This window comes from Amblyomma mixtum, chromosome 4 (genome assembly GCF_055824585.1).
Source record: "Amblyomma mixtum isolate Tamu chromosome 4, ASM5582458v1, whole genome shotgun sequence".
NCBI classification, from domain to species: Eukaryota; Metazoa; Arthropoda; class Arachnida; order Ixodida; family Ixodidae; genus Amblyomma; species Amblyomma mixtum.
The window spans coordinates 45,958,666-45,983,893 of record NC_143015.1 but is presented as its reverse complement, the minus strand read 5'-3'; the positions used below and the strand labels follow the sequence as shown (position 1 = coordinate 45,983,893).

Genomic DNA, 25,228 nt, shown 5'->3' with positions numbered 1-25,228 from the left:
CACTCCACATTGAACAGAGCCCTCGCATTGATGATAAGAACGGAACACAAAGCCTGAAAGGAGCCAACTTGGCAGCTCGAAACAATCTGAAATAAATACTTTCATCTCGAGAAGCCTGTTAAGCGGCCGATTAAGACAGAAGGAAATCATGATACCGCAGCGACATCGCCTCCCCCTGTCCTTTCTACTACCCCCTCACCTCTTTCTTTTCACTCCTACACTCTGCTTGCTATCCTTTATTTCCGCTGCCCCAGCTCAGGTGCTTACAGTAGCGATAGCAGATGCCGAGGTATCAAAAATTCTTTTACCTTCCATTTTCAATGCAAACAAAACCACTACTACTACTACTATACTGCTACTACTACTACTACTACTACTACATCGCCATCAGCACGTGACGCTTCCACGGATGTCTTCGCAGGCACTGCTTACTTTGGTTCCGAAGTGCAGAATGAAGGTTCCAGTGGAGTTAGTAATGATAAAGGCCACATATAGGCTACAGCCGTGTATCGCCCAGTGTGACAGGAAAAATGATGTGAGCTGGCGTGCGTTCCAACTCAACTCCGCTCGACCACACCATCACTGAAACATTACCAGGAATTCCGTATGACGCCCATCGTTCATTCGGTTATTATCTTGCTTTATTACTTCACGGATTATGACAGCGCGCTATTTTTTAATGTGCAAAGCACTGCGCCGCGTAGTGACAGCAAAGTAAACTAGAAGCGCTTTTCCCAAATTCCCGGTCATGATTCCCTGATGCTTCACCTAACTACATCAATTTCGTTTTCTTTTTGTGGCTGCTTTTTGTTGACGTGGTATTTGCGATGATATGTGGTAACTTCATAATGCAACAGCTTGCTTTTTTTTCATACGCCCTCGTATCCCGTCTGTAAACCGCAAAATACTTGCATTGCAAGAGGTGTAATAAAACGGCAGTATGTTATGGAGCGTCTGAAAGAATGAACATATTGAACATAATAATGAACTCGCCAATGAAGATAGCGGTGGTTCAAGAAGTTCATGCCCAGCACATCATACGAATAAGTGAAAGTTTAGAATTACTGGGAGAAAAAGCTTAGCTAAACCCCTCTACCCTTAATTTTTTCGGCAAAACCTTCGATTTCATACGGCAATGAGACTGAGCATCTCTTCGGGTGGCGGCATCTTTAACAGCTAATGTATAATGCATATTTCCTTGCTGGACTACGATCGCCTTTGTGTTTACACTTACTTGAACTGTGCTATTTTAGTGTATATGATGTCCCTCTCCTGCGACGGCCTCAAATGTGAGGCCAGCGGTATGTTCAAATAAATAAATAAATAAATACTGAAATGGAATGGCGTGTAGGATTGTAAGCAATGAATTTGGAAGTCAAGGGTATGCCCTGTTATTTCGTACGTTTGAATTGAGCTGTTTACTTTCTGACAAAATTATAAACAAAAAACATTGTTTTGCATACTTCTACATTACGCACTCCTTTTAGTCGAGAGCAGCGTGTGCGCAATAACCTCATAGAGGTGCAACACGAAACGATTAGAAGTGATATCCTCTCTTCTTCCGGGTTTTGATTTCTTTGGGTGCAGGAAGGAATGGAGGACGACGAAATCGTGATCAGTGGCTTCTCCGCCTACTTCCCGCAAGCGGATCACCTCACTGAGTTTCAAGGGAAACTGTACGGAGGAATTGATTTGGTCACAAGGGATGACACACGATGGCCTCCAGGTAAGCCTCTAATACGAATTGCCTTATCTGAGCTGTAACTATGCACGCAGACAAAGAGGACATCCACTGGGAGGCTGCAAAGAAGAGGAATTTAGTTGCTAGTAAAATGTCAAGCTTTTCTCAACTACTGAAACCTACCATTATTGCTGAAATTTACCGCTGGAACTATTCGTCGTCAATCTGAGTACGCCAAGTAAAGAAGCCCCCCTAAAACAATTCTTTTCCGCAAAATTCGCAATAATCTAAATGTTAGTAGGTATCATAACTGTTTTGAAAACATAATACCAAAACCCCTTATAAGATATCTTCTTATATTAATATACCTGAGTGCGAGAGCAACTACACACCTTTGTCTCTACTTGGACGAATGCAATACTGTTTTCCCAAATCTTTGCGTTAATAATCTCTACACACTAGTTTTGCCCTAGCAGTTTGAAGCTCCCAGCTTTACGATCGAAATGTACCGCATTTTCCTTGCAACTGTCACAAGTCCAACATTCTCGGCAAAAATTTTGAAATGTAAGATACTGTTATGGAAATATAGATGGTAATGTCCATTCTTCTGATATGTAGTAAAATCTTTCTTTTAAAATCTTTTCTTCGATCGCATGTAACAGTTTCTGTTTTTTTTATTTGATACCTGAAAGGCTCCTGGTATGGGGCATTACATGAGAGATGGGGATGACAGTTAAACAACAATGGTGTTGATAGCGTTCTTAAAATGAATGGCGTTGATGTGATGCACGGCGTCCTGTGGTAGATCATTCCAGTCCCGTGATGACGTGACGAAAAAAGATCGAGAATGAGCGGTAGTTCTTGCGGTAGGAGGGTAGACGGCCTTATGGTGATTAATACGGCTTGAGAGGCGATAAGCACGTGATCTGACTGATTCTACTAAAGATGAATGATAAAACATATAAAAGAGGCACAATCGAGAAATTTTCGTCGCGTTTCAAGGCTGGGTAAGTTAGCTCTAGGTTTTAAAGCAGACACACTAGTGTAGTACGAATAATCAGAATAAATGAAGCGGATAGCCCGATTTTGTATTTTTTTCTAAGGTTAAAGAGAGGTTAGACTGGTGAGGATCCCATATTGCTGAAGCATATTCTAGTTTAGAACGGACAAAAGTTATGTATGCTAATGATTTGATGGGTGGGGTGGCAAATCGTAGATTGCGCCGTATGAAACCAAGGGAATAATTAGCCTCGTTAGCGATGTTCATGATATGAGATGACCATGTTAGGTTTTGCGTTACAGTAGTACCCAAGTACTTACAGGAAGAGACGGACGACACTTCTGAACCGAAAAGAGTGTATTTAGAAGGAGTATGCATCTGCCGACGATGGAACGAAATCAAACATGTTTTGTAAATATTAAGAGACATTAACCAACATTCGCACCAAGTTTGGATTCGGTTAAGATCTTGTTGAAGAGTACCAGCGTCATTACTGTTAGTGATTGGGCGGTAAATTACACAATCGTCAACAAATAAGCGGATGGTAGAGGAAATACTGGAAGGAAGATCGTTAATATACTCGTATATGAGGAAAATCAGAGGTTCTAGTACTGTACCTTGGGGAACACCTGAAATGACCGGGCTAAGTGGAGAAGAATGACTGTTAGCATAGACAAATTGCTCTCTGTTCGACAAAAAGTTACAAAGCCATTCCAATACTAACGAATTAAGATTTAGACGCGATATCTTTAGTAGCAGTATTTTATGCGGTACTTTATCGAAAGCTTTTTCGAAATCAAGGAAGAAAGTGTCAATAGGAACGTTTAGGCCAAGGTTGGAGCTTAGGTCATTAATAAAGAGAGCCAGTTGGGAGACACACGAACGTCCTTTCAAAAAGCCATGCTGGTTAGTACGGAAGAGTTTTACGGAGACAAGGAAATTGACTATGTGCGAATAAATAAGATGTTCAATTAGTTTCGAACAGACGCTTCTGAGGGAAATGGGGCGGTAATTTTTGCATGAAACAGGTGAGTCCTTTTTGGGGACTGTAATGATCTTACCAACTTTCCAATCTTGTGGCAGGACACCTGCTGATATGGACAGCTGAAAGAGGTGGCACAATATTACACCTACACTGTTTTTAGTATTTTTTAGGATTTGAGAATTTATGCCGTCAACACCAGATGAAGATGTAAGTTTAAATGATTCAATTAGTTTCATGATTCCATTAGCATCAAATGTAATATGTGGCATAGCTGGGTGGCCGAGAGCTGGGAAATCCGGTAAGTCACCGTCAGGTTCTTTTGTAAAAACTGAAGAAGAAAAGCTATTAAAAGCGTGGCTAGATTATTGTTCCGGGATAAGGTTGTTGCCGTCGTCATGTAATGTTAGACGCTTAGAATGTGATGGGTTTATAGCTTTCCAGAACTTGCGGGGGTTGGTGTGCAACATGGAAGGTAGGGCAGACGAGAAAAAATGTACGTTTAGTTTTGCCTGATAAAGATAAGTATGTTTTTTCCGCTGAATAATATCTTTCTCATGCAGATGTGGTGTCAAAGCGTTTTGCGGATCGAAAAAGTTTTTTCTTTTTGTTTCTGAGGCGTTTCCGCTCTTTGTTGAACCATGGTGACGATGGTTTTTCGGTGATGGTGATAGTAGGTACGTGTTTATCTCTAAGTTTATGCATCTTGTTTCTGAAAAGGGACCAGTTATCTTTGATTGATCGCTCTGAAAAATCGCGGAGAAACAACATGCAGAAATCAGCGAGCTCAGAATTAATGGCTGCATGGTTGCCTTTGCCGTATAGAGTTAATGCTTTTCTAATTTTTTTTGTGCGTTACAACTGGCAGAAGGACGTGGATTGTATTACGAAATGATCGCTGAGTCCTGGTAAATGAAGAAGCGGCAGGATGTTATCAGGGTGAGAAGATAATACGAGGTTGAGTATGTTGGAGGAATGATCGCTTGGCCTTGTCGTGTTTGACACGAGCTGGGACAGACCTAAGGTTAGACACGTGTTGACAAAATCGCGTTCGATGTTATCTTTACATGTAGTGGTGGAAAGGTCAGACCAGTTTATTACAGGAAAGTTAAAGTCGCCGAAAAGAACAATGGGAGAATGTTGGTCAGCCGCGGTTATCGCCCGAAGTGCTTAGTGAAAACTGGCAACAAAAGGATCGGTTAAATCAGGTGGACGATAGAAAACGCCAATGATTACGGGAGGAAATGAAGCGTGGCACTGAATGAACAATATTTCTAGAGGGGATGAAGTTAAGACTGCCACACAAAACCAATGGTGACGCGTTTGACGATAGCAAAAAAATTAACCGAAAAAGAAATACAGGAGTGCTGTCGGGTGATCTATGGATATATTGATTGTTATAGTGAAATCTCACATCACATAAAAAAATTGCGTTAACAAAAGGTTTCCTGCTTGAAACTGCTTTTGTCCAGAATTGTTGCGTATGAAAAAGCTATCCCTCTAACATTTTTCTACAACTGTCCTCTAGAGCTGCAACGTCTGCTTGTCTTGCAGTTTGTATCGCCGTTCAATACTTTCTGAATGACATACTTAACACTGCTGCGGTACCCTATAGTGCTGTGAGCACCCGCCTCGCATGCAAGAGGGGAGGGGTTCGATCCCTAGTGCCAGCGGGTGCCCATTGGTGATGCATTGGGCACAAGCTCTTCCCCGGCCGCTTATTGTGGGATGGAAAGCTTGAAAAAGTGATCTTCGAGCCCAACTTGTGTAAAAAAATATACCTTGTGCTATGACACTCTTTGTCCAATGGTGGCCTTGTTCTATAAAATTTTACCAACACTGTTACTTTAATGTCACTCTCCTATTTCATCTTCGCTTAATGTCTTTATTTGCTCGTGAGGAATCAAGGTCTCCTTGCGCAATATACGCACTAAAAAGCTAAATAGTCATAAAAGCAACTAAATTACTACTGGAGTGGGTAGAAAGTACCGTAAGGCATGCGCTATCAAGCCATATTTGACAGCTTTGCCATATCCTTCCGGAGGAAGAGTGCAATCGTTCAATTTTGACAGCCCTGATCGGTGACGAATAACCCGAGTGCAAACCTAAAGACATAAAATTGTGGAACAGAAACTCAATTAAGTTTTTTCTGGCGTGGCACAAGCATAAAGAAAACAGGAGATGCAGTAGAGCGACAGAAGAGAGCGTTGGACTAGAGAATAACGTTTCAGTGACGAGGCTACAAACCATGCAATAAGTTAACGCGTGCCCATCAGACGCCGACATCCAGGAGGTAACTCTTGTACTTCTTTATTTAATTGTGGCGAGCGTCATGCTATGAGATAAATGATTTATTTTTCTGGAAGACAGCGTCAGTGCGTGACAGGAATGCATCACTTTATGGACACAGCGTGTTATTACGCGATAGCGTATACAGCTCTTCTGGTATACTGCTGCGCTTTTTCCTTTATTTCTTTATTTTGATCATTTAGCTCCTATTCATTTATCTTGTATTGGCGTTAAGCCTGGCAAAGCGTTGCTTGTCTGGGCTCCTTCTTTGTTTTACGTTGTTTTTACATTTTCTGTGAGGACTAATGAAATGATAAGTTATATCTTGTGTTGTATTATATCTGCTCTTGTTTTTGTGGTCTATTTATTGCGTTTCCACTGTTTTTATCGTTTTGTAAAAGCCAAGTGAAGGTTTCAGTGGCCACGTCAAGCTGCCCAGAGCAGCTTTTAGAGCCTTCCAGTGTAAACTGGAAAATAAACCTTGAATTGAATTGAATTGATAAAGGGAGACCCCCCTCCCCCCTCACAGATACAAACATATAAACACTAAAAGAAACCTCCCTAACAAGAGACGACACTCATAGAAAAAAAGATGCAAATGTATATGGCGCTCGCTTACACAATTATTATCTCCGTGCAGGTGGCAGAGGTAAAGACAAGATACCTCACAGTTCCCCTGTCGAATGAACAAAATGCTTAAGCCATTAGTGAACAGCCAACACTATCGTGCCATCCCTCTCTTCTCACAGGGCACCTCGGACTTCCGGAACGCCACGGCAAGATCAAAGACCTGTCCCGCTTCGACGCGCAGTTCTTCAGCGTGCACCCGAGGCAGGCGATTATGATGGACCCGCAGCTGCGGCTCCTGCTGCAGACCACGTACGAGGCCATCGTGGACGCCGGCTACGACCCGGCCTCATTTCGCGGCCAGAATGTGGGCGTCTTTGTTGGAGCCACAGCGACTGAATCAGCGCAAGCATTCAAGATGGACCAAAAGAAGGCAGACTGCGGCTACTCATCACTCGGCTGCAGCCTGGGCATGTTCTCCAACCGAGTCTCGTACTCGTTCGACTTCCACGGTAAGAGATACCGTGAACATCTGCTTGTTGTTTTTGAGGTAAAAGTTTACTGAAATTCCATTGGCCGTGCGTAGATGCTTGTATACCAAAACTACCGGGAGCATCTGTTTGTGTTGGTGGGTTTGTGGTTAGTGCGTATCTGTAACTTAGTTAACCTTGGTCATCAAAACGCACACCATTGGAAGCCACGTATGTTAATGCCCACATATGGAAAATTGGTCATTCTATGCCTAACATTCATAGATGGCAGCGAGTCTTCATTCCACTATCATCGCAGTGGAAGAGCAGTTAAGCGATGAGACACGGCAGGTGTCTGTTCCTTTGACAGCCACCTGTGCGGATTGTGCGACCAATGGTGCTCTTCCCGAGCAGCTTTTCGTGCCGATAGCGCGACTCACCTTCGAATTTACCCCAGCTTTCCTCCTGCTGGCTGCAGCTTGCGCGGCGCTCCTCCGAACTTTCCGGACCTTACCCGAGTTAGTAGCCGATCTTACCCGAGCTTGCTCCCATTGGCTGCCGCTTGGGCTGCGCCGCTCCTCCGAACTTACCCGAGTTACTACCGATTGTGCACGCTTTCTGTGGACGCCGCAGATAAGCTAAGTAATGCATTAAAACTTCGCATTAGCTGCACTACTGCGCACCTTGCAATGCTTACGCTAAGCAATATATGTATTGTGATGCTCCTAATTCCTGCGTCTACCATCGCAGCAGTTCTGTCATAAGAATATCTAGCATTTCTGGACTCTCAACTCATTTCCTCCATAAAAAATTCTGGGGGCACTTTGTGGACGTGAAGTGCGGTGAGGCGAAAGCGTTTAGCGTGGTGTCTGCTTGTGTCACTGATGTGTGGTTAAGATGCTAATTAAGTACACAATTGTTTGTGAATCTTAAATGCTGCAGACACTGGAGGACGTTTGCGAGGCATCCGTCTGATTCGACGGCTTTCTGCAAACACTCTCCAGCGTCCTAGACAAGGAGAACTACATATGCGTTGGTGGTTCGAATCCCATCGTGCACTAAGATGTTTTTTTCCGGTCTGACTAGAAAAAGCATGACACCTCTGCTGACAACCTTCCTTCGACAACGATGAGGCATTGAAGGCTTTCGCTTTAAAACAGCTAGAGCTTAATGAAGGCCTATATTAATTTTTGTGCAGCACTATGGCAAGACTGTGGTTCTCTAGTGACAAGTATGACTGGCATGATTCACAAGTCGTAGAGGGTCACGGTCGAGAAAGAGAAGCTGGCTTGTACGGATTGATTATCGCGTTCTAATCACAAAGACGAGACTTGAACGTAAAACGCAGCTTCTATAAGATAACAAAGGTGATAAGTTAAATACAGTCATCGCCACAATCACTCGCTTTGGCACAAAAATTGCGACAATATTACGACAGCTTCTCTCGGATCCCTGAGGTAAAATTACAACGGCACGCAATTCTTTAAAGTGTAGATTAAAAAGGAATATGAAATTGTCATTTTACCGCGGGAACTCCATCTACACTCTCCGAGCAATCTAAGAAAGTTCCAATTATTGTCCTCTGCAGCCGATTTCCCTATTAAATTGAATTAAACGTCCCGGCTCCCGCCTTCAACACACCTTCGAAAAGAGGAGGAGTCAGCCAGTCGCATGCCGGCTTCGCTTTCGCGTCTACCGTGTTTTTTATGTTTCTGTGCATAAATAGTTTCCGCAAGCATAGCCGCAAATTAGGCCCGTGGGTATGAAAATATGAGTAGACTCTTTGCTTTCGCCGATCACTACGTACCACTCCGCCGATGGCAGAGCGGCAAGGCGCCACGCGGCTGTCTGAAAGGCGCTCTGCGCGTTGGTTTCCTCCTCTTTCCGAAGGTGAGTAAAAAAAAAAGGTGGGAGCCGGGACTTTTAATTCGATTAAATAGAAAAATCTGCCGCACAAAACAATAATTCCAAGTTTCTTAGAATGCCTGGGGCGTGCAGATCGAGTTCCCGCGGTAAAAAGATGAGCTCGGAATCCTCTTGAATGCACCCTTAATGTCTATCACAGGCTCGGATGCCGTCTTGACGTCACCGGTTTGCAGCGAGAGGCGGAAAGAAACGTCTATTTCTTGAACCCATTTCTCTCAATCACATATGCATTTCTTTGTTTTAGGACAACACCCACACAGACCAACCAAGTCATGCAATAAATTTGGGTCATATGTTGAGGGGCGTCCCCCAAGGTTGGGTATGTTTATAATAAGCGAGCAATTACTCATTGACATCCACACAAGGGCAGCCTTACGGCTAAAAGGTAAAGTTAAACAGCCTCCAAGGATAAATAAAAATTCATCCTGATCCGGGGTTCGAACCCGGTACCACAGCTTCACCGGAGCAGTCGCGCTACCAACCGCGCTAGCCGGGACGGCAATGCTGTACATGAGTCACGATGTGGAATTAACGTACGGCAACTGAATAATTTATAATTGAATACCTTTCTCGTGTCATTCTCATTTTAGTTACAAAAGCCAAATGGCGGCAGTGGCGTACAAAACACATTCAGGTCAGGTGAGGCATGCAAAAGACAGCGACTAATCGCTACTTGTTCATTTTATCGAGTCAACACTAAAAGGGTCATTGGTGAAAAATCCGTTAATCCTCATCTTGAAGCGACGAAGTAACTCAGTTAAGCTAAGGTACGCTCGGAAGAGAGTCGTTCCAGCTGCAGCCAATGGAAGGAGGGCGTCGCGCGGGTTGCAGCTGAGTGGAGAGAGGGTTTGAAGATAAAGATCGGGAAACGCGGTTGCGGCAGTAGGCAGATTCCAGGGAGAAGAGGTGAAGACGCCTGAGGAACGTGCAGTGCAGCAGACGGCGAACTACGGATGAAGACGGCCGTTTGACAGATTCGGATGCCAAATAACATGGACGGCGAGCTGAAGAGCAACGAAAAAGAGAAGGGCGTCAACGGGAGACAACCGATACAGTGTTTAAAGCCAGGCGACAATTCGAGGCAGACCCTGGAAGACACTATACGCTTCCTAAACGGGAAAGAGAGAGAGAAGGAATAGGCGAATGACGAAGCAGCCGGACGAACGAGCAGTCGAGTGCCGTGTAGAAGGAGATTCAGAGACTTCCGAAAAGAGGGAATGGCGGCTCGAATCGCAACGAGCAGATCATGGGGCACATGGCAAGAGGGAAGCCGATGAATGAATTTAAAAACATTTGGTTGCAACCCGATTATCAAAGTCACAAAAGGCTAAACAAAGATAGAACATTACTAAACAATGGTAAATTGCTATATCATGGTCCGGCCGCAGAAGACGACGACAGCCCCAGCACACCTGTTAAGCCTGAGGACATCATCATTCGTGGCTGCCTAACTGCATGCCGGCGGCACGCTGTCGCGTTCCCGCTTGGCTCAGCGCGTACAGCCAAATATATTTGAGGAGACCCGACTATGACTTGTGTCTGGGATTCGTCTCCACAGTGCTAACGCACCTAAGTCGCAGTTAGAGCAACCAGGTAAATCCGGGGCAGTTTTTTGTCAGTGAAATTCTTGAGCAGGCTTGCGTGAAAGATAATATAGAGAATGAAAAATGTCGCATATGTGGACATTAACCTATTAACGCTATTGTGTAATACCCCTAAGATGGAGCTTAAGTGCCCCCTCCAATTTTACTGCCCTAGCACTGAGGCTCAGGGTCCCCGATGTCGCCGATATTAAGCAGAAGACTGCTTGACCTTGAGAGCCAAGCCTGGACCTGAAACCAAGGTGAAAGCAGAACGGCCAGCGAACTTAATTCGCATTTGGCCAAACCGTAGTAAATCGGCCGTCATTTCTTAAATATTTTGGCTTGCTTAAAGTGCTAAATAGTAGAATATTCCATTATGGATTTTAAAATTTCTCGTTCTCTCAAACCTCAATATTTGATGTTCGCTCAGTACTCTTTCTAGATAGAAAGCCAACAGAAACTAACTGCTGCCAACCGTTACAGATTTTATGCACAAAGCGGATTAAGTCTTAGCATTCAAATGTAACGAATGGGTGTAATAGAGTCAGTGATGAGAGCCTAGTTATTGTAAAAAACTCCACAATTCCTTAGCGCTGTGTAACTGAATTTTCCAAGAATGACGCTTAAAACAATTTAATGATCAAAAGTAACCACGAAGATTAGACTCAGCGAGTGAGCTCTAACTACATTTCCACACGATCATATGCTCTCCCATCAAATGTCATTTCGAAGTGAGCTCTGAAAATTTTCAAAGTACGGTATGAGGATTGGGACTATGTTACCAAAAGGAAGCTACCAAGCTTAACTCTAGTCAGCTGTTGGGAAGTATTGAGGAAAGAATCTGGTCGGGGGCCTTGTAACTGTGAGGCACTTACCATAACTGTTTTATCGAAGCCTAACACAGCCCCAAAATAAACATTCTTAATGGACTGTTTTTATCTTCGTGGTGTTGTAGCTGTGGCCTTGCTGACGCAATCATGGCCCACCACGGAGAAGTTTGATACCACTGTTGCTGTTGCAACAGCATTGTACGGCTCATCAGTCAGAAAATCCGGCGTTGACCCCCACGTGACCTCATGACGCCATCGGCTGTGCCTACGTCGTCAGGAAAGGAAGAAAAATAGTATTTCTTGCGAAGTAAGTTTCGAACCCAGGCCGCGACAGCTCAGTGTGGAGTCACCATAGGGCCAGAACTGGAAGTGTTGTCGTAAGACCGAAGTGACACCTGAATTGGTTCCATGATACCAGAAGTGAGACCATAAGTGACGTCATGAGACTTGAAGACGTCATGAAAACTGGAAGTGACGTGGATGGTTCGGTTAAAGCGACCACCACGTCACTTCCGGTTCAGGTAGCGTAACTTCTAGTCTCATCACGGCACTTACGTTTTCAGTTTGGCCTAAACGGCTCACCGAAAAGGCCTTTCATAAATTAGTGCTACTTAGTAACTAGTACTAGCTAGTAAACAAATATAGTTAACTAGTCCCACACGTTGACGCACAAATGCATTCGCATTCACAGCACGTAAGGGGTCTTAGGTGCCGTCTTTTTTTTTTGTTTATGCCGCAGGTCCCAGTATCACTATTGATTCAGCCTGTTCTTCTACGATGTCAGCCCTGAACGAGGCCGTTCAGGCGCTGCGCCTGGGAAACTGTGATGCGGCCATAGTGGGGGGCAGTAACGTCACGCTTGACCCAGCAACATCCCTAAACTATATGCTGCTGGGCTTGCTGTCGAAGCACGGAATGTGCAAGGTTTTTGACTCGGACGGTGAGTATATTCTACCACAGATTGCTTCTGTTGTTACTGCTATTGCGTTGCCAGGACTATTCTGTGCATTGTGTACTGTTTTTTTTTAGGGGTGAATCAGAAACCTGCCCCAAATACTAGTACGTACACACATACAACTACATTTGAAGGTATTTCTACACTATTCTCCTGGGAATTGATGTCATTACGACCTGAAGCTGTCAGTGGCTTAACTGTCGAGCTAACGCGTGCCAGCTGACGTGAGTGCCTGCAAAAGCTCAAGCATCAGCCTTGAATGCACGTTAAATCGCAGTTTTTGTCGCACAGTTTATCGCATATGTGCAAATTTTCGTCAACTCTAAATATCTGGGAAATATCTATAGCTTTCCTCGCTTATTCAAAAAAGATCAAGGGCATTGATATGTGTGCTAACAGTAGCACCCTTTAGAGCAATCCAGAAATTGCCCGGCCAGCTTTCTTGGAAAGGGTCGCCGCGGCCCCACAGTACAATTGGAGGGATATGGGACAGTCGTTTGTCCTGCAGTGGGCGTAGTGAGGATGGTGATGAGATTAAGCACGAATCGTTACAGGAATATGTGGGCTTTTTGCGGACGATGTAATTATTGAATTTATTGTTTTTTTGCGCTCTTATTGTTGGAATAAATAAAATCAAAATAGGAGAGTAAACGACAATGTAACGTCATTCGACATTACATCTAATCAAGCCCTCTTCAGCTCTTAGGAATAGTATCAGGCAGATAGGGAACGCAAATTGAATTCAGAAAATAAAACTAAAGACCTGCATGAAATGACAATTTGCTTAAAAAATAACTCCACAAGCGCCGTGTCAAGCCGCTGCATATGTAGAAGCACGAAACAGGTTTAAATATTAGTTTTAGAACTGAATTATCATGTCACATCAAGAAGGCACGAACAGCTAACAAGTAAACTGCGAAAACCGCCCTCCAGTATCTTGGCTACGCATGAACGAAACCATGCGCGTGCAATTGAATTTAATCTACCCTGCCATCCGCGGCTATATGTTTGGAACGGCTCGGCAGCTGACCTGAAAGACGCCGGTTCGATCCCGGCCCCGGCGGCTGAATTTCGATGGAGGCGAATTTGTAGAGGCCCGTGGGCTGTGCGATGTCAGTGCATGGTAAAGAACCCCAGGTGGTCGAAATTTCCTGAGCCCTTCACTACAGCGTCCCTCACAGCCTGAGTTGCTTTGGGGCGTTAAACCCCAATAAACCAAACCATATGTTTGCAGCGAAAACCCTGCAGGAAGGGGAAAAAAGAAAGAGAGGTTAACCAGATGTTCCGGTTGGCTACCCAGCAAACACGGCAACCTTTGAGGGGGAGCGGAATGCCATAAATAAAGTACACTGCAAATGGGAGTGATAAGAGAGTACGCTGGCTTCTAGCACCCTCACTTTTATAAAATGGAGTGCGCTAGAGGAGATCTAACTCCCTTTTTACTCCTCTCTGTGTATCTGTTCATGATGGAGTCGAGAGAAAGACAGCTCTGGTCATTGTGTAGATGTCAGTGGTGAACATCTCAGATTTCTAAAATATCACTATGGATTGTGTTGGAGACCAGGCTTATAGGAAGCACAGAGAGACTTGAGGCTGCCGCCTGGTGTGAAGTGCACGGTGCATGTCGAAGGAAAACACGACGGCTCGCGAAATGGAATTTCTGCATCTTCGTCAGCACCTCAGGCTCATATGTCTTGGGCGTGCTCTCACTGAAAGACCAGTAGAGTTAATGTAACATTGGTTTCCGAGGGACGATCCCTCGAGGCGTTCACTGATCCGCTGTAGCAGTGGAAGCAGGGTAAACCCAGAGTTGCAAAGAAAAGCATTGAGAGATCAGCTGCTAAGGTAGTGACACGTGCGCCAACGTCTGAACTTGCCACGTCCAGCGACTCGATTACATAATATATTGCCTCCGGAACTACAGACAGGATCACCTTACGAGACAGTTCCATAGGCACGCAAATTCTGGAACAATCGCTCACGGCATCTAAGCTGTATACTGCGGGTAAACAATCTTATTGAAAGAGAAGTAAATACACAGAGAGCAGATTACAGACCCTATCCATGCAGTAGCCGCCACAGTTGCGCAGTCCCGCATCATCCGGGTTCGATTCCACCGCGGCCGGGATCGAACGCGAAAGACGCCGGTTCGATCCCGGCCGCGGTGGTTGAATTTCTTTGGAGGAGAAATTCTAGAGGCCCGTGTGCTCTGCAATGTCAGTGCACGTTAAAGATCCCCTGGTGGTCGAAATTTCCGGAGCCCTCCACTACGGCGTCTCTCATAGCCTGAGTCGCTTTGGGACGTTAAACCCCAGTAAACCAAACCAAACCAGTTACTGTACTCATAGGGAACGACTCAGATAATAATTAATTTTCTTATGAACAAAAACACATTTCCACCACAACTGTTTTTCAGAACGGTACTCATTTACTGCAGTACAGACCTCTGCTTTTTTTATGTACCCTGTAGTCTATGTTCCAAGGGGTTTAAGCAACCGCCGCGAGACAAGCTTTCTGCACTCAAAGCGCAAATGGCGTGATGGCATCACTGAACTTTTTTTTCAGCTTAGCGCAGAAACTAGGCCTGTAGTTTCAGCTAGTGAGTGAGCGCTCAGAGTGCCTGCAGGAATCTATGTTAGAATATCAGTTATGACTAGAAATGAGTGTGATAGTGTTCCGGGCGATTGTTAGAAGAGGCGTAACGCTCTTAGACCTTTGGTCTTTGCAACGGGCCTTATTCTGTCGCATATGAACAAAACTAAGCATAAGAATTTTGACACTAACTTTTGTTGCAAAACTTCCTTTATATACAACAGTCCGCAAAAATGACTCGTCGAAAGAGCTCTGCCGAATTTTTGCTCACCCCGCAGTGGTCACCAAGGCCTTGAACATAAATGGCCTTCCTTTCGCCGTGAACGAGAAACCGAGTAGTACACTCACAATTGCAATGTTAGAAGAGTTTCAAATTGGGCTAGTTGGTGGTTGTTATTCTCGTGCATTGTTGCGCTTACGAAGGAACTGGGACACAATCAGGGACGACACATCTGTTCTGTGTCGTCCCTGATTGTGTCCCAGTTCCTTCGTAAGCGCAACAATGCACGAGAATTGCAATGTTGCACGGAGTATAAATAATTAGCTTTATTTAACCCTGAAAGTTGCTCGCATATAGAAACTGCTCCCGCCGGAATCGCTTCTAAAACATGGCGTCCACAGGCTCTTGATTCCACTCATCCCGAGGCCTGGCAATTTAGCCTTCGATAAATTGCTTTCAAATGTTCTATTTAGGCCTCTTATGGACGCAAATTGCTTGCGTGAACTGCGTGCGGCAGCGCATCTTGAAGCTGGCTTGATGGAAAAACACACTTCCTCTATTTCCTTACAGCCAGCGGCTTCGTGCGCAGTGAAACAGTGGGCACCTTCTTCCTCCAACGGGAATCCCAGGCTCGACGTATCTACGCGAAGGTGGTGAACATTAAGGCCAGCTCCGACGGCTACAAAGAGGAAGGTAGTAATATCTTGGTATCACGCCTTATCTGTTCCTTTCATTTTTAGTTTTTATTACCAATAAACAGCCAGCAATTTCTCGTGGTCAAAGTTGCGGTACGTTCGAGGTTATGAGGCGCCGCCTATACAGGGTGGCAAGATTTTCTAGCGCAATCTATTCAGTGACCTTCAAGAAATTTTCAGTTATCTGTTGCTCACCATGTGCTTTTCGCTTTACATTACGTGTATAGATTTTTTTTTGCTTCCCCTTTCGTTAGAAGTGAGATGTCAATTTTTTCCGTCCCACTGCCTCCGTGAATAGCGTCCTGGTGATTTTGTCCACACTACAGAGCTAGCTGCAATTACTCGGATACATTACCGCTTTTATCCTTCACTTTGTTCCAAGTGTTCCGGGGCATACGTTTGATTTTTCTCTTTGCGTAGTTTCCACATGACTGCCTTACAGCTGCCTCCGTTCTTTATAAAATACTCGATTGTGTCCCGCCGATTTAACAGTCAAGGGCTATTTATTAAGCCGTTTTTAACGCATGCGAAGCAGCACGAAGCACATACGAGGCTGGAAGTTCTGGCTCTCTATATCTCCGCCCAGTTCGGACTAAAGCACGCATCTCTTTTCCAACAAGACTCATGCCGCTATCGCAGGAGTGACTTTCCCTTCGGGCAAGCAGCAAGAGCAGCTGCTGCGTACAGTATACGCCGAGGCTAAGGTCAATCCTCGAGATGTGGGTTACGTGGAGGCCCACGGCACAGGGACCAAGGCCGGCGACTCTCATGAGCTGGCAGCCCTCTGTAGAGTCTTCTGCGAGCCAGGGCGTGGAGAACCCCTCAAAGTGGGTTCGGTGAAGAGCAACGCTGGACACACAGAGGCTGCCTCTGGTAAGGCCAAGTGATCAATGTCAGTGCTATTACACCATTTTATTCGCATCTTATGGTAGTGTTCAGAATTAAATGAGTTGATTGCAAAGTCAGGACCAGAATATATATTTCCCTACCTCCGAATCTATGAAACTAATTCTTGCGACAGGTATGGCAGGCCTGGTGGTCATAGCTCACTATTTAAAAAAAAAACCAAGGTGACACCTAAGCTCCGCCTTAAGTCTATGACGAGATAACGAAATTAATACGCATATACGCAGAAGGTCATTGTCTACTTTATATTCATAGATCCCAGCCCTTATACCCCTCCTGGCGCAATGGTGGAGCGGTTAAGCGATTCGCCACGTCCTGCGATGGTGGGTGCTCCCAGCGGTGGTCATCGTGCGGCCTACGTTACTCTTCCCGAGTAACTAGTAATTAATCTAACTTCCACCTGCCAAGGTGGGTAGTTCGCTCACTATCTGTTGGGCAGGTTGTAATAACGCACAAGATCGCGTGACCCAGGTGTCCCACCTGCCTCCCAGGTTGCTCTCTGGGGACCACCTACCAGAGCCATACCCGAGATTTTTTCGGTCGCAATGCCGCCGCTGCCGACGTCGACACTGGATTTTCCGGACAATGGGGCCTTTAAAGCCATCGCGTTAATAAGCATTTCAACACTACTGAAACTTCAAACTACGTGGCAAAAGCCCTAAAGGGCCTCCCAAATAGAATTTTGTTCGTCTTAAATCAGTAGCAATCCGCAAATTTTTACGAGCCGCCGCTGTGGCTCAGTGGTTAGGGGACACTGCTGCTGACACGGCAGCATTTCGTCGTATGCCGAAGCACTTCTGTTTTATTTCTGTCGGCAAAGGTGCTTCACATCCTCAGTTCTATATTCTACAAATTTCTCTTCCAACTGTTTCTTCGGATTGCATGCTACCGTGGTCTCTCAGTGGTTGCGGTACTCGGCTGCTGAGCGGTAAGACACGGGTTAGAGCCCGGTCGCGGCGGTCGCATTTTGATTTAGGCGGAACTTTAGAGGCACGTGTACTATGCGATGTCGGTACACGTTAAAGAATCTTAGATGGTCGAAACTGTCAGGAGCTTAACACTATGACGTCCCTCGTAACCTGAGTCTCTTCGGGACGTTAAAACCGCATAGAGCAAACAGATTTTTACGGGAATATTTTTGACCACCAAGGGAATTAACCTAGTGGTATAGTCTGAAATAAACTGCGACAAATATTTGGCTGGCAGAATATTTTGCAAGAGCATTTTGTACAGCTCGATACCTTACGCTGGAGGCGTGATATACGCGGAAGCAACATGTTTCCTTTTTATAAAGCAGTACGGGCAACCCTTGAGTCTTAAATAATAAACATTTTATCCAAACGGTACTTCTTTATTCGGCGATAAATGTATTAAGTGTTTATTTGAAAAATATTCCACCCTGACGAGATGCACAAATCAGAAAGTATTGCTTTCAGAAATGCGCACTTGTTGTGTACCCTGCCAGACGAGGAGGAGGAGGTAGGAGAGGAAAGGCGGGGAGGTTAACCGGAAGAATAATTGGTTTGCAACCGTACACGGGGAGAAAGGGGTGAGGGGAAAAATGAAAGAGAGTAGCAGAAAGTCGAAGCCACTATGAGCAGCCAGCGTTCGTTAAAGTCACAGCCTATCATGCAGGCCAGAAGTTCGCAAGAAGCGGAGCAGTGCTTTGGAGGCCTTCAACGCCGACCATCGCCGCGGCCAGTGGCCGAGAATCTTCATTTCCGTCAGTGGGCGCGGATCTAGACGCAACTGCGCACGGCTGAGAGACTGCCTTTCGGCGCTGTAGGCAAGGCAGTCACAAAGAATGTGGGATATAGTCTCGTCATACCCACAGATCACATGCAGGACTATTAGCCATAGCGATTAAGAAAGAGTAATGGTTGGTGAAAGCTACACCGAGCGAGAAGCGACACAGCAAAGTTTCTTCACGTCGTGGTAGGCCGGATGGAAGCCGGAGCTTCGGATCTGGGTCCAAGGATCGTAAACGTGAATTGGAAAATTGGTCAAAATTGTACGCGGCAAACGTGATGTCCCGCGCAAGTGCGCGAATCCTGCCCGCTGCGTCTGATCTCGAAAGGGGGATCGACACAAAATCGCCGTCCTGGCGAGCAGTTCGCGCGACCTCATCCGCGCGGTGATTCCCTGCTATGCCGCTGTGCACCGGTAGCCATTGGTATATCATGTCATGCCCTGCACTGATGGCACAGTGATGTAGTTGTCGAATTTCTGCGACCAGTTGTTCATAGGCTTCACGGCGAAGAGCAGCTTGTATGCTTCGGAGAGCGGCTTTGGAATTGGTGAAAATAGCCCACTGCTGGGGGCGCTGCTGATTGAGGTGTTCAGTGGAGACACGAAGAGCGGTAAGTTCTGCACCCGTCGAAGAAGTCTGGCGAGCTATCCTAACCCTAATTTCTGTAGTCCTTGAGGGGATGATCATGCAGCCCGAAGAACACATAGGGTTCACTGAGCCGTCGGTGTAGACGTGCACCCGGTTTGCATGGTGCTCTTGGAAATATTCAAGAGTGACTTGTTTTAGTTCGATTGGCGATAAGTCGATCTTCTTCCTGATGCCAGGTATTGAAAGAAGCACGCGGGGATTGTGCAGGCTCCAAACTATAAACTGCGTGTAAACTGAGACTGCACAATGGAGCGATGTGCATCAGTGATGTCTGTAAACGACGTGTGCGGCCTGGTAGCACGAAGACTGGCAAGATGGTGGGAAGGAACCCGGGATATGTGTCGGAAATGTGCCCTCAATATGTCAACTGTTAGGTAGGTAGAGATTGGATGCTCCTGGGCGATGAGTACAGATGCGGCCGTAGAGGCAGATTTCGGCAATTCTAGGCAAGTCTGGAGAGCTTCAGCTTGAAAGCTTTGTGGACTTCGTATGATTGTTTTTTGAATGTTTCTAAGTGCAGGGAGGCCGTAGCGAAGAAATCCCATGAATAAGTCGTTGTATAGATGCATCATCGACAGCACTGACTCTCCCCACGACTTTCCCCCAAGAAAGGCGAGAACGTGAGAAATCGCTGTCGGTCTCTTTTTCATGTATGAGATATGGGAGCTCCATGATAGATTTCTGTCCATGATTGCTTCCAGAAACTGATGGCTTTTTACCTAGTGTATTGCTGAGCCGTTTATGCATACGGTATAAGGAGACATGTTCTTGCGTGTAAAGGCAACAAGCGAGCACTTTTCGGTTGAAATCAGTCGATCTTGCAGGTGGAGGTAGGCCGCAAGAATAATTGACGCCTTCTGAACTCTTGATCGAACTTGTGGGCGCACAACTCGAGCTACCCAGATACAGATGTCTTCCGTATATATTGAGAGTGGCGCCCTGATATCCTTATAGTGTGTGTGTGTGGGGGGGGGGGGGGGGGGGGGTAGCAATCTTATTCTCAGAGGAGATGCCCTAGACTGAGCCACAAACAAGCTGCCAAGTGACAAGGGGGTGGTAGTTTGGTGCCCAGCTTTCGCCGGTCGCAAGTCAGAGTGGGGCGGGACAAAGGTTTGAAAACAAAACAAACTTTCACGCAGCTATGAGACAATACAGAGGAATTCTGATCACTAGTAACGACGCATACAAAATGCTGTAGAAAACATTGCAACCCATGCAATGTAACCTTCGAGAGAGGCGACAATACAACTAAAGGTATTACAACAAATTGCACTTACACACAAGAGAGCAAAGCACATAAACGCAATTTATTCACATTGCTCTGCGTCAGTACGACTGCAGGAGGTTCACGACGTGGCTGTGTCGAAGTCTGTCGTGCGCTCCCTAGCTAGTCAGCGACTGGGCTGCAGAGGCGTTGGCAAGGGAGTCATTCAGGGGAGCGTTTCGTCTATTATAGAACTAGGGTACCGCTTGCCGACGGTGCTGAACGTCATTCATATATAGGGCGTGCCACGTCACGTCGTTTCTTCGCGTCCAATGGAGGCGCACACACCAACGCGCGACGTTAAGATTGTAGTTGGCTCTCAACCCTCCCACCGTGCGTGTATAGACATTGGTCAGACGTGGTGATAGACTTCCAGAAAGTTCTGGTTACTTCTTACTTAATTGGAGAGGGCGTTACTGAACACAGTGCGCGTTACTCAACACAGTATGAAGTGCGCGGCCATCCGAAGCCTGGTTAGGTTGTGTGAAAATTGGCTCTGAAGAGAAGGAAAACGCACTGTCTGACTTCTGGCTGTACACATCCAGAGCTACGCGACAGAAGGGATGAAAGAGAGAAAGAGGCGCCATAGTAGACGCCTCCAGAGGTGAAATTCAAGAGACGGTCTTCTTTGGACTCTGCTCGCTACCCCCTGGGTCGCCGAGCGCGATTCGCCGTGTATCGTGGATTTAGGCACATGATAAAATTCTGCCCGTGCTGTTCTTTAAAGTGCACTGATAATACACCACACGTGGTCGACTTTCGTGTTTCGCCTCCATCTGAAAAAGTTTGAGTCGCTGAGAGGAAGAAGATATAAGGAAAGGCATGGTAAATAGCACGAAGCAAGTACCTCCTCTCATGCTCTGCGTCTTGAAAGCACGAACTGATGGGCGAGTTAGTTATGCATCGTATGATTGAAACAGCGCAAGGCCCAAGGCCAAAGAAGAAAGCAGAGGAAAGGAGGAAACAGAGTTTCCTCTGCTCTCATCTTTGGCCTTGCGATGTTTCAATCATACGATGCTATGCGGCGTTTTGCGCTTAGGCGGAGGAAGTAGTTCTGAGAAAAGGGAAGGCTCCTGAATTCCTGCAGCCATGGCATCTGCGTATCATATGTGTCCATGGGTGCCATTTTGTTTTACGACAGCACTTAAGTACCTTAAAGTATCAGATGGGGGTTCAGGATGTGAAAACACGTTATCCCGGCCGTCGGCAGTGTAACTGATCTCCAAGTTGAGCGAGGAATCCTCAAAGCTTTTTTTTGTGTCGTATTCAGCTGAACTAAATGTAACCAGCAAATCATTAGCGCACGGGTGGTCGCCTCTTTTTCAGGCATCCCGTCACTGGCCAAGGTCATCCTCGCCATGGAGACAGGGACGATCGCTGGGAACTTGCACTTTGATTTGCCGAACCCACAAATACCCTCGCTCCAGGACGGAAGCATTCAGGTTGTGGACAAGGCAACGTCTTTACCCGGGCGCCTAGTGGGCGTCAGCTCATTTGGTTTTGGCGGTTCCATAGTTCACGCAATACTCGAGGCTAACCCCGATCCGACTGCAGGTAGCAAGCCACGCCAAAAGCCAGAACTGCCGAGGCTAGTCCTCATGGCTGGAAGAACCGAGAGCTCGCTTGCGGTGAGTTACTTCCCATGGATTTCTGAAGTGCTGAATTGGACAGACTATGACGGACGTTCCTCTGTTCCCAACCCTAATGTTCCTAACTAAGTCGTAACATAAGAGCACAGCTTGGACAGATGCTGCCATAATGTTAAGGGGGCTCAGCCCATATGTAGTATATTCAATATAGACAAGTATTTACTTCTTGTAGTAAATTCAACCGGAAAATTACGGCTACAAAGGAAGGCTATGCAGCTTTGAAATCTAGGCAGTTGGAGGAATAACTTGTACTGGGCATCTCTCGCTGGCGCTCTTCCTCTTACACGTGATAACAACCACAAGCCAGAAAGTGAGCAGATGAAAGATATGCTGAAACAGCTTCTTAATTCGGTGCGGGTGCTGCTTTCTAGCATGAACACATCGATAGCATCGGTTTTCCTTCACTTTTCGGATGTACTCAAGCCGCTCTTGGCGGCGCTGCAGTAATTCACTATGAAGCGATAAACAACAACCCCTCTGTGACTGTGGCAGTGTACGTGCGCCTGAGTGTAGCGATGCAATGGAATGCACGAGGCCGGTGTGGTCGTCTCAGTGACTTCCGACAGCGCGTCCCGAAGTACAATTTCCCAGTAACTGTAACACGTGAGCCCAACATGCCTTCGGCATTTCGGCTTTCTACGTATGTTCTGCTGTGGTCTCGAGAAGCGGACGAAACAAGTAAAATGCTGGTCTGCGTACGCCGAGTCACATTCGTCAAGTTCTATATACACTCAACAAGAACCACTATATTTTCCTTGACATTAACGCTAAAACGACGTCTTCGCTGTACTTAGGCAAGAAATGACATTGACTTTTCGTACCCACCCTTAGCGATCCAGTCTGGCACAGCTGCTCATATTATTTTGGGCGACTTCAATGCTCGTCACCCTCAGTGACTAAGTGCCGTAATGAATAATCGAGGAAGAGAGCTGGCTGGCTTTATGCACACTCAGGACTTCGTGAGTATAAACAACGCCCCCCCCCTACGTTTCTACATGGAACGCCCTACAGCGGATGCTTGCGTTTGTTTCAAAAAGTCTAGTCCTATTACCTAGTGCAGTGACGTCGAAGCACGTAGTAGCGACCACATACCAGAGTAGGCATGCACGAGGTGCTACACACCTACCACTTCGTATCTTGCGCGATGAAAACTTGCTCGCGTTTAGGTCATACGTGGGCACTTCTTGTGTAGACCTCAAATAACCATCGCAAATAGAGGGCCTATTGACGTCGTCTCTCTTTGAGACCCCATGGTATGTTGTGCGCTTGCGCTGGGGTCTTCTATCGACGTGAAATTCGAGAGGCTACGCGTAGTCCGTCGGCGCACCGAAAGAAAGTTTGGAACAAAATCTATGTACGATCTCGCCCCCTGTCGCGGAGCTCAACAACAAATAAAGCGTCACTTTGAGAGGTTAGGGAAGCAACGCTGGAAAGAATTCGTTTCATCGCTGGATCCTCGCAAGCCGCTGTCATCTATGTGGCATGTTGTCAGAACCTTGCGTTAAACCAGCAAAGAAAGGCACCCTTTCTGTGGCCTAGCAATTTACCGTCACCGCTCTGAAGCAGAGGTAGACAAAAATTTATGAAAAATGTTTGAAGGTGCGACTCAGGCAACATCACTCACTTGGCAGTTTTTGAGCCGCCTCTGCTCAACTCTCTCCCACCTTGGTATGGTTAGTCACGATGCGCTGCTCAGTTGTTACAATGAAACATGGCTTCCGGTAGCGTTCCAGAAAAATTCAGGGGGGGCACTTTGTTGAGCTAAAGTGCGGTGAGGCGAAAGCCTTAAGCGCGTTGTTGCTGCTTGTGTCACTGATGTGTGGTTAAGATGTTAAGCTTCGCCTCTGAGTGTGGAACGCGACAGCGTCTTGCAACGCTGCCACGGAGTCCACAGAACGCCATCGCCCGTTCGGTTGTACGCCTTGCTCGTCGGTAAATTAGTTTGTGAGGAAAGGAAATGTATCTGTCTCGCATACCTCGGGGGACACCTGAACCTCGCCGTAACGGGAAGGGAGGAAGATGGGAGTGAACGAAGACACCGTATTCACTAGACGCGCCTTTGTTCATTCCAAACCATCGAGCTGGCATGGCAGAGTGGTTAGGATGCTCATCTCGCACTCCGGAGACCAGGGTTCGATTCCCGAACTCGACCAATTTCCTACTCGGTTTTATTTATTAATCTGGCCTGACTAGAAAGGTTAATTAGGCTAATTGGGCAATTAAGCAATGAACTAAACTCATTCCCACTACCTTGGATCATCACTATACGATCCCTTTAATTGGTTGCATGGTTACTAGCCAAAGTGCAATTGGCCCTGTTTGAAATTCGCGCACTGTGAGGTCACGACCTTTTCGACGAATTGAAAAGCGTGACATTTCTGTCGACAACAACTGCTTACAACGATGAGGCATTAAAGGCCTCCGCCTTAACACTGGAAGTTGAGTTAGTAATTCTGTTTCGGCAGTAGTTGGTTCATAGTTTGAATAGTACGTTCTGGTGCAAAAAGACAAATAACGCGACGCATACGGCATGTACAAATTACTAATTGAACGTATTTCTCATAAACTAGATTTCTATACTGTTTGCTCCAATGCATCTTTATCCGACAATAACTAGCGTGAATTTAATTGCCAGCATCATCCGCCATGTAATATCAGATGCCTGGTTGCTCTTTCGAAGCCTGGAAAGCTTCCTTACGAGCTTACCTCATATCCACCAGCTGCTTTAGCAAGCTGTGTTAGAAAAGGTTTAGAGTGAATTGTGCTGGTGAGGCTTGAGTGGTTTCTAGACAAAAAATGTCATTATCCAAACATGGAATGCATCAGAGCGCAAAACGGGAACACGGACGAGAAAGGGAACAGGACGAGCCCCCCTTTCGTCCGTGTCCCCGTTTTGCGCTCTGATGTCTTTCGCGAATATGCACCAACAAGCCCAGCTTCAAGTACTTCTTAGTCAAACATAATGACCGGGTTTCGTCGGGCACGGTCCACAGTCGACAGTGTCACTCACCTCGCTGCCACAGTGGATCATAAAAAATACTTTGCTTCAGAGTCGCAGCGGTGGCCTTCCTGGATATGACAAGGGCGTACGACAGCGCCCTTCATGAAGCCATTGTTGATGCAGTTGACGTGTTGGGTATTGGCGGTCGGCTCTGGCGGCTGGCGGTCGGCCGCGGCGGTAGAATTTGTTTGGAGGAGAAATTCGGGGCCCGTGTACTGTG

General features: G+C 46.2%; 1 protein-coding gene across 1 annotated transcript in view; it reads left to right on the top strand.

The window, feature by feature from the left end:
* Positions 1 to 1,590: 1,590 nt before the first annotated feature.
* The window catches only part of LOC149346408 (fatty acid synthase-like), a 161,203-nt gene continuing 137,565 nt past the window's right edge, over positions 1,591 to 25,228 (top strand). Inside the window, 6 exon segments of the mRNA XM_089586406.1 lie at positions 1,591 to 1,726; positions 6,702 to 7,031; positions 12,068 to 12,268; positions 15,666 to 15,788; positions 16,430 to 16,663; positions 21,685 to 21,986. Of these exon segments, the coding sequence (XP_089442532.1) occupies positions 1,594 to 1,726; positions 6,702 to 7,031; positions 12,068 to 12,268; positions 15,666 to 15,788; positions 16,430 to 16,663; positions 21,685 to 21,986 (1,323 nt within the window). The 5' untranslated portion in view covers positions 1,591 to 1,593.